The 9,966-nt window shown below is 36.9% G+C and overlaps 1 protein-coding gene and 1 long non-coding RNA gene across 2 annotated transcripts; both read right to left on the bottom strand.

Moving 5' to 3' along the window:
* Positions 1 to 769: 769 nt before the first annotated feature.
* Positions 770 to 5,040, bottom strand: LOC134265539 (uncharacterized). Its single transcript, XR_009991770.1, has 3 exons — positions 4,999 to 5,040; positions 2,859 to 2,918; positions 770 to 882 (listed from the first exon to the last, which is right to left on the bottom strand). It is a non-coding gene; the product is annotated as an uncharacterized LOC134265539 (long non-coding RNA).
* A 984-nt stretch (positions 5,041 to 6,024) lies between these two features.
* On the bottom strand, positions 6,025 to 9,447 carry LOC134265538 (uncharacterized protein K02A2.6-like). Its single transcript, XM_062747759.1, has one exon. The coding sequence runs from the start codon at positions 9,445 to 9,447 to the stop codon at positions 6,025 to 6,027; it is 3,423 nt and encodes a 1,140-aa protein (XP_062603743.1).
* Between the last annotated feature and the right edge of the window lie 519 nt (positions 9,448 to 9,966).

Below are 9,966 nucleotides of genomic sequence, written 5' to 3'. Positions count from 1 at the left end.
ACTAAACTTGCTGAAACTTGAGGTATACGCAAGGTTTCAGTATGCGTAACGGTTGAAATACAAATGGTGTACCAAGGGTTTCCGCAACAGACACTTGCTTAAACTTAGGATACGAAGGTTTCATATGGTTTACAATATTGATATACATAGGGTATACTATATGTTTCCGCAACGGAAACTGTAGTATTGACTACACCATTTAGCCCTGGTTTTCAAAAAACTTTTTTCCCCCCTTAATTCTCATTTTGGAAAAAACAACAACACACTAACACTAATTATCAAAGAATTTTTAAATGTTATTATCAACCTTTACATACATTGGGTTAAACATTTATTTTCTCTTGCATCTTAAACATTTTTACAGCTAAGTCCGAGCCCTCAAGTCACGACAAGAGGATAGAGAAAATGTCTGCATTTAATGATGTCTCATACATCAGAGATATAAAAACCTTGCGAGAGGAACTTGGAACTGCATTACTGCAATCAATCAACTAAACTTGAATTCGGTTTATGTAAGTCTAGTATTATCAAGAAAATGTAAAATTACTTGGTATAATAAATGCACAAATTAAATCAAAGTAGCCAAGAGAAGCACCAAGGTGATATTTCTTCGTTAAAATTCAGTTTGTAGTCCATCATCAACCAACAGAAAAGTCCTTGAGTGGTTCTCATTTTTTGATTACCTGTCTGCACTTATCATGCTTATGCTAGTGGTGGCTGGCAGTTGTTCCAGAACCTGACACATCACTGTAGTCTGCATGTATGACCTGTTCCTGTTGGCTTTAAAAATATCAATGCTTGAGTACAGAGAGACTTGTTTTCATCCTTGGAGAAATGATATCATGTTCAAGTTGGATTGATCTGCTCATCAGTTACTTCAACCTATTGAAAATATATATATAGCTTAACAAATCCCAAATGTAGTAAAACAATATGTTAGATCCTCTCGCATACTCGCTACACAACATCTAACAACATCCCATAGAAGGTCACGTCAGATGTCAAATACGGAACAACTCTAGACTTATTCGTTCCAATATATGAAATACAGTAATTTTGCAGTTAACTATTTGACTGGTTAATAAGAATTTACCTCTCTGATGCTACACTCTACAGGATGTTGTTATTCTAGGCAGTATCTAACATTTAATATTACCATAATTGAACTGACAAAGTCCCCTAATGCTGTTCTAGTACAAGCCTTTGTTTGATTACTTTCTCAATTAAGCATTTTTTTTTATCAGAATGATTTATTAAAATGAAATCTAAATATTTATCATTTGTAAAATCTCATTAGTTTATTAACGTTGCCTTTTTTAAACACTTGACTAGGGATAATGAAATAAATGTACCCGAATATGTATGTATGGATTTGTTCCTGATTTTCAGAGTAAATTAAGGATTTTTTTTCCTTCTACTTGTTCATCAAAATATTTTTTTCTTTGAATAAACACTAGAGGCCCATAGACCTAATAGGTATCATGTAACAACTTTCACTCAATTGAATTTGGTTCGTGTTTTAAACAAAAAGCCGTTAAATTCCCAATTTTGAAAGACGCACCATTGTTTATCATGATTATACACTTAGCATGCTTATTTCGGTTACTCAATACCCAAAGGTGGATCAGAGTAATAAAGATAAAATGCAATTCCATTTTAAAACCACCAGTTGTGTACCCCACCCCACAGGAACCACTAACCCTTGGGCCATACATTTCAAAATTTTCTAATTGTTATCTTTAAGTTTTATTTCATCATAAATGGTTGATTAATTCCAAAGAGCTATATGGACCAACCCTAGTACTAGATCCCCTGACCTTGGGGCCATGAATTTCATAATTATGGTAGATGACTCAGTGCTGATTACAATCATGCCAACAGTTTGACTGCTTGATGTCCAGGAGTAAAGAAGAAGGGGGGGTCATAAAATTTACAAATTTTATTCCCTTTCACCAATAGATGCTTTGTTCCAAAATTGGTTGAAATTAGTTGAGCGGTTGCAAGGAAGAAGCTGAAAATGTTCAAATGTTAACACACAACAGAAAAAAAACAGATAGTAATAGGGCCTAAAAAATATATGTTTGTTTCCTGTAACCTGACCGACCCATTCAAATTACCCCCCGGGTGAATTTTTTTTCTGAAAATATGGCAAAACTTCGTTTGATCAATCAGCTGATTACATTTATTAAAAAAAAAAAACTTAGCTTGTAGCTTAACTTGAGACATAAAATACATGTATGTCAACCTAGTTTATATTTACCTTAGTGTTAAAGAGTAATCATTATTGTAACAACAATTTCCCCTACAACTTTCTGAAGTTTGTTTTCTGCCGCTAGACAGCCATTTTGGATGCCATGTTGGGCGTCCACTGTAAATATGACACCTGGTATATTCAGTGCGGGAATGTTCATAAACAAAAAAAAAAAAAAAAAAAGAATTCCCGACCTACCGACCCTTAATTTTTTGGGAAGGTTACAGGAAACAAACTTTTTTTTTAAGCCTAGGTCACCCGAGTTTACTAAGGTGACCTAAAAATAGGCCTGTTTATAAATACTTATTTTAAATAAATCATAGAATTTTAGTAGGTAGCTCGCAAAATGAGACTTTCTAAGAAAATGTTAACATCTGTTTATTTGATGGAAATGCCGAACATATAAAAATATTATATGAAGCTTAAAAAGTAGAGGAAAGCAGCTTACCCCCCAACACACACTGACAACCACTGACTATGATAAATAGAGAGCTTTAGATAATACAGTGAGATTAAGAAAACAATAGAAAATAAAAACATAAACTTTGTGTTTTAGTCCCTAATTTCCTAAAATAGAGTTACATAAGTTCTTACTACTAAAACATACTTTTCAACAGAAGTATTCTTCATCCTCTCTTAGTTTTCAGATGATTTGTTCCATGGATATCTGAAATTAAAATAGATCAAGTTAGTACAGTACCGTACAGTAATAAATATTTTGTTTTTAGCATGAACTCAGAAAAGTCCCCAAAACCACCTGCATGTCCATTTCCTTGCACCTGACATGCAGTGAAAATTCTAATGGACACATGACAAAGAAAAAAAATGATTGGAAATTGTATCATTTTAAAATGGACACAGTCACACTCTGGTCTAATTCTAAGTGGCAGTCCTATCACAACCTCAATTTACAAGTTCTTGAAATGCAATTATATCTGAGAGTGAGAAAAATTAAATAAGTTATAATTTTCCAGAAAAGCAAGACTACATCTAAATTACGTTTGTTTAAGATATGTAGGCCTTCGACGATTCAAAATTATAATTCATTTGATAATTTATTTTATTTGATATTCTATTTTACATCAAGGGAAGATCATTTGTAAATTAAGACAGAATTAGGACTCTTCAGTGGCCATTGTTGAAAACTTATTTTAAATTAATTAATGATAGAAATATGGCAAATGGTAAACAGCTATAAACAGAGAGATTACAAAAATCTTATTTGTGTATCAGTCATTTTATCAAGTCAATAAAATTTAGAGATCATAAAAGTATAATGGGTCACATTGCCAGTGGTTAGAGCGACATGCCTAGAGTTGGGAATCGAGAAGAGCTGATTCTTAAATCACGGGTCTGAATTCAATGTAGTACATAAAGACTGGTCCCTAGGATGAGACTGTGTTGGTGGCGTGTCCACATTAATAAAAAGTTCTCTAAAGGGTAACGAATAAATACAAGTATATGACTGTATAATGAGTCAATACATGTAAGTAAGAAAATTGAAAATGGCCAATTGCCCATTTCATCAAGCTCCAGTCTATCATAATACACATTTCATATACAGGTAAATACTACGTTCTGTTCATATCAAGAGAATCATTTTTATGGTTGTGATTTCTGATGTATTTAGAAACTGCATCATATTTAATACTCAAGGTACAATATTAATTAAAAACATGGTATTTCTAATGAACAATTACACCGGTAAATCAAGTTTTAGGTTGCTAAAATAGTGTTTATTGTTTCATATAGATCAAAACATGCATGACAGCATGAAATTACAATTGATCTATTAATTTAAAATAAATATCATTTTAACATTTTACGTTTAATTAATCATAATTATGCCTTGTAAGAAAAGATATTTATGTAACTTTGTATATAACTATTTTGTTCACTTTCGACAATGTTTCAAAATCATAATGTATGGTATGAAACTTAATAAAATACTTCAACTTAAATAATGTGAGGCATTCTGAAAATTATCGAGTCACTTTCATATCCCAAAATCCGCAAGTTCTCAGGAATTTTGCTTTCATGACTATACAACATGAACAAATAGGCATTTCACAGTGATATAATACTACACGATTGCATTCTCCCAACATGATGCCCTCTAACATGTCTAATATTTACGATTCTAGACTGCATGTATGTTAAAAATATATTCAACCCCTTCCTCGGCTGTGCAGCACAGTCTTCCATCAATAATAAAAACCATTCAGCAAAAAAATAAATGTAGGATTCAAGAAACTACTCCTGCGAATAACAAAGAACACATCCAGCAGTTATAATGAACAACAAAGCTCACCTCTTCTGAAAGAACTTAAGCGTGCCTGCGTGGAGGCAAATCTTTCGATGTTCCGAAAAAGTAAACACCGGATACAAGTTCATAACGATATTATCCTCTAAAACCAACCTACATTTGAAATTCCGGAATACTACAACACGTTGTACTTTTTTTAACATGATCGGGACGAAGCAGAAAAACATATTCTAATAATCATACGAAAACATGCAAGATAAATACAATGGTACAACATGCATGCGGCCGTTTTAACAGCAATTAATTATACGTATTACAACCTAAGCTGAGAAAGATTTATAAGGCGCTCTTTCAAAATAATTATAACTGTACAATGGTCAATTTGAATTTTTGGAACGCGCCGTTTTGACCCAACTTTATTCTTACGATTTCAGACAATAAAAACAGAAGTAAAGGTGCTCTGAACTGTAAGGTGCTCTACCTGTATCTAATCTGTCGTTCGAGGTGCTATTCTTCTGTGTAGAGTCAAAAGATCTTCTCATCCCTGTTGTTTTTCTTGAGCAAGTTCTTGGTGTTTTCTTCGCCATTTTGTCCCTCTTTCTGTTAATTCGTGCTATCTGGACGAATAATTAATAGGTGTGACTATCAACAACATGCGTTTATTCAATACACATACAGCATAATAAATCATACACCGAACCCGACCCGAATTCCGAACCCGTTCCAAATACAGTATATAGCATTTCATCAACATCCCCTTTTCTTTAGAAAATTTGTCAAAATTTCATCAAAACATCAAATTTCATAAACAAAATAGACTTCCATCATTTCACACACATAAAATGAATAATGCACTTATCTAGCAATAAAAATGTCACTGAAATGTTTTAAGTATCTGACCAATAGACTCAAAATGATCAATTGCAAATTACATATACACAAATGACTAGAAAATCACTTGACTTAATTTCATGATACAAAGTCCATTAACCAGTAAGATAGTCTTTCAGATAGGCTGGTTTTCTCCTTTCACGAACAGGTCTTCCTTCACGAATCGGTTCACTTGGCGTTGGTAAGGTAAGTTCAACGGACGGTGTTTCTAGTGTGCTTACGCTAACGATGCTCGAATTGTTCACTGGCTTAGAGTCTGTTACAAGGTTTCTCTGTATGCCGTCTGAATTATTTTCTGGGACTGAACGCATCGGTGAGCGGTCACGACTGTAGAAATTGACTGCTGTAGGTCGCACATGAATTCTGTTTCTACGATAAGTGGTTCCGTTCTGGTCCTTGACAATGTATGTCCTTGGTCCAAGAATACCATTGATTTCTCCGAGTCTCCAATTGCGTCCCTCTAGATGCTGGAAGAATACTGCTTGACCAACGTCCAATTCACTCTGCTCGCGAGACTTCCTGTCAAACGATTTCTTTACTGTCTGTCTGCGTTGATTCCTCTTCCTGATGAATGCATCAGTTTCTGGTTTCTCGAGTTTCTGTGGAAAATGTAGAATCATGCCACGCACTTTCCTGTTAAACATGATTTCTGCAGGACTAACACCAGTATCCTGTTTGGTGTATTTCGTTGCTCGAGAATTGCTTCATAAGGATCAGTCTTCTCCACTTCACATTTCCTTAACAGTGTCTTCATGATTTTCACAGCTGACTCGGCCTTGCCATTGGCTTGTTGATGCATAGGCGATGATGTCATGTGAGTGATACCCCACTTCTTTGCGTAATCTTGGAATTCTTGGCTTACAAACTGTGGTCCTCCATCAGACATGAGTACATTTGGAATTCCAAATCGAGCAAATTGTTTCTTGAGTAAAGCTATTACTCTGGAGCTTGTCAAAGAAGTAAGCAAATCGATTTCGATGAAACTTGAGAAATAGTCAACTGCGATCAAAGAATGCTTTCCATTCAGCTCAAACAGGTCAAGTCCTATTTTCTGCCATGGAGTAGATCCTTCTGCATGCTGCATCAATGGAGCATTTTGGTTCATGGGTTTTCTCTCTTGACATATTGAACAACAATCAGCTAACTGCTTGATATCTGAATTCATTCCAGGCCAAAATATTGTTCCTCTTGCCCTCATCAGCATGCTATCATATCCAAAGTGAGCCTTGTGAAATCTGGCCTTCATTTCACTCCTCAAAGATTTAGGTATAATTACAGCTTCCCCTTTGAGCATAAGTCCATCACTAAATGATATAGTGTCTCTGAAGTCAAAGTAATGGCGAATTCTCTGTGGCGTTTCATGTTTCTGCTCTGGCCACCCGTTCATCACGGTTTCCTTGAGAATTTGCATTTCCTCATCAATCTCTGTTGCTTCTTTTATTTCACTCAGGCGAGCATCAGGAATGTCACATGGTTCGTCACTCTTCAATGCCATGATTCTAAGTCTCTCACTAAAATTACCCTCCTCACTCTTCAGATATGCGCGACTCAATGTATCTGCAATCGTAAGGTTAGTTCCCTTGACATAAACAAAGTCAAAATCGTACCGGTTCCATCTCATCATGATGTCCTGTAGTCGCTTCGGTGCCATTGCTAGAGGTTTCTTCAGGATGGCCTCTAATGGTTTATGGTCATTCTGTATCGTCACATTACGGCCATATGTATACTGGTCAAAACGTTCCAGACCATATAACACAGATAACGCTTCTTTCTCGATCTGCGCCCAGTTTCTCTCAGACACTGTCAGTGATCTAGATGCATACTCCACCGGTCTACCTTCCTGCAGGAGAACTACACCAATGCCGTCTTTACTACTGTCCACTTGTACTACTACTTCCTTTCCAGGGTCAAAGTACGCTAGAACAGGAGTTTCTGTCAGCATCTTCTTGATCCTCTGAAATGCTGCTTCACAGTCTTTAGACCAATGCCATGCCTTATCTTTGCGAGTGAGTTCTCTGAGCGGCTCCATTATGGTAGAAAGGTCTGGAAGAAACTTTGCCATGTACTGGACCATGCCACACAGTCTCTTGATTCCTGAAACATCAGTAGGAGGTTGCATGTCATTAATGGCTTTTACTTTCTTGTCATCAATTTTCACTCCATCTCTGGAAATAACATGAAATGAGATTTCTTTGAGTCCAATCTCTTGTTTTTCTTTATTCAAGATGACGTGTCTCTCCTCACATCTCTCCAACACTTTTCTCAATTTTAAATCATGGTCTTGCTCGGCTTCTCTGTCATTTTCTCCACAGCCCGCTATGATGATATCGTCCACCACACTGAAAACACCTGTCATGTTTCCGAACACCTCATCCAGTTTCCTCTGGAATATTTCACTTGATACCTTTAGTCCAAATGGTAGTCTCGCCCATCTGTACCTTCCAAAAGGAGTTATCATTGTCGTTAATCTGCTGGATTCCTCGTCCAACTTCACATGCCAAAAAGCCTCTTTGACGTCAAGTTTTGTGAAGGTTCTAGCCTTACTGAGCTGCGGTAGAATGTCATCAAGAACAGGTAAACGATAATGTTCTCTCATCAATGCTGTGTTGAGTGCTTGCGGGTCAATACACAATCGAAGCTTGCCGTTGGCTTTATGAGCAATAGCCATCTGGCTGACCCATGGAGTAGGCTCTGTAATTGGAATAAGTACTCCTCTATCTTCAAGCTTCTGAAGTTCCTCTCGTACCAAACTCTGGAGTGCGATAGTAATCTTCCTGCAGGGAAGAGCTTTGGGTTTCACATTTGGGTCAACATGCAGATGCGCTGTTCCCAAATCACCTAAGTCACTGCTCAATACACTGGCTATGAATTTCTCATTATTTATGGTAATCAACTTCAATTTCTGCACTGCTTCAAGTCCAAGTAAACATGTGTAATGATTTGGAATGACAATGAGTCTGAGTTGATGCTTCTCATTTGTACGTGGATTGATGACTGTCAGATCTGCCTCACCAAGCGGTTTCATGTTTGTCTTATTCCACATGTTCAAGCGGATTTTGGTAGGTTTGAATTGCTCCTTGCGGACGTAACGCTGAGAGATTGTATTCACATCTGCTGCGCTATCGAGTTGAAATCTAATGTCACACTCATTGATACGCATTATTGCAGTCACTTCTTTGCCACCAGAACTTGCAGCTTTCAACCATTGGTCCTCGTTGAATTCTTCTTCCTGACTGACTGAATGTATCTTCTTACACTTAGCTTTGAAGTGATTCCTTCCACCACACTGTTCACAACACTTTCCCCATGCTGGACACTTTTGTTTTCCTGGTTCGTGTTTGTACCCACAGAATTCACAGTCCTTCTTCTTATACAGAGTTTTAGTCTTTGAAATTTCCTTCTTTTTCTCCGTCTTCTGTTTACTGTATGTGTACTTGTCAGATTTCTGTAGCTTGTTCACTTTCAGAGTGGTTTCGCGTAGTTCCTTCACTTGTCTGTTCGACTGTTCATACGCCCTACACACTTGTATGGTTCTGTCGAGTGTGAGTTTGTCCTCCCTGAGTAGAAGTTCCTGTAACTTTCCAGTAACTGTAAACACTATTTTGTCTCTCATCATTCTTTCAGGTTCTTTAAAGTTACAAGATGCTGCACGGGTCTTCAGATCTGTGAGAAAACTATCAAATGGATCTTGGTATGGGAGCTTCCAAAATCTGTGTGATTCAAGTAATTCATTTGATCTGGGATTACAATAAGATTGTAATTTCTCAAACAGTTTTTCAGGGTCATTCTCGTCATTAACATTGTCCCACTTGAATTGGTCATAAATTTCTACCACGTGGGGGCCTCCACAACTGAGTATTATGGCTACCTGCACTTCTTTGGCCTTCTCTAAGCCACCGGAAGCTGCGAGATACACCTCGACCTGTCTTTTCCATTTCTTATAATTTTCTGACACATTTCCTGTTGTTAATTCTAACTCAGGCGGTAATCGAAAAGGACAGTTATATACCTGCACTGGGGTTGGTTCTGCTTCGCCCATGTTATGCAAATGGCGGCTCTCGGACGCACGTGGTTGCACAAAAAGTCAAACTTTACTTGTACAAATAAGTTTGTAGCGATAAAAGTCACCTTTCGCCTGCCGATATGGAGCGTTGAGACGTTTTCAGAGTCCACGCACCGCTGCCACCATGTAAATTCGTGCTATCTGGACGAATAATTAATAGGTGTGACGATCAACAACATGCGTTTATTCAATACACATACAACATAATAAATCATACACCGAACCCGACCCGAATTCCGAACCCGTTCCAAATACAGTATATAGCATTTCATCAACACTTTCTTCTACTAAAAATCTAACCAATGAGAGAGAAGCATTCTATCGCGATACGCCACCTAATGATTGAATGTCAGTCTCTATGGAAATTTTGCATTTCTCTTTTGGAAATATTTTTTTTACGTTTTAGGCCTAAATAAAATTGATCATGGAATTGAAGGGGGATATAAAACTGTACTTTAAGTCCCTTATTATCATGATTGTGGTAATTGTTGAAAC

Source organism: Saccostrea cucullata, unplaced genomic scaffold (assembly GCF_032062105.1).
Source record: "Saccostrea cucullata isolate Sc308-1 unplaced genomic scaffold, CSIRO_AGI_Scuc_v1 ctg10438, whole genome shotgun sequence".
In the NCBI taxonomy this organism is placed as follows: domain Eukaryota; kingdom Metazoa; phylum Mollusca; class Bivalvia; order Ostreida; family Ostreidae; genus Saccostrea; species Saccostrea cuccullata.
Note: the sequence above shows the minus strand (reverse complement) of the source record. Positions and strands in the feature narration are given on the sequence as shown.

What these genes read in the sequence shown, in the direction of transcription:
- LOC134265538 (XM_062747759.1), bottom strand. Translation starts at nt 9,447, where the DNA reads ATGGGCGAAGCAGAACCAACCCCAGTGCAGGTATATAACTGTCCTTTT.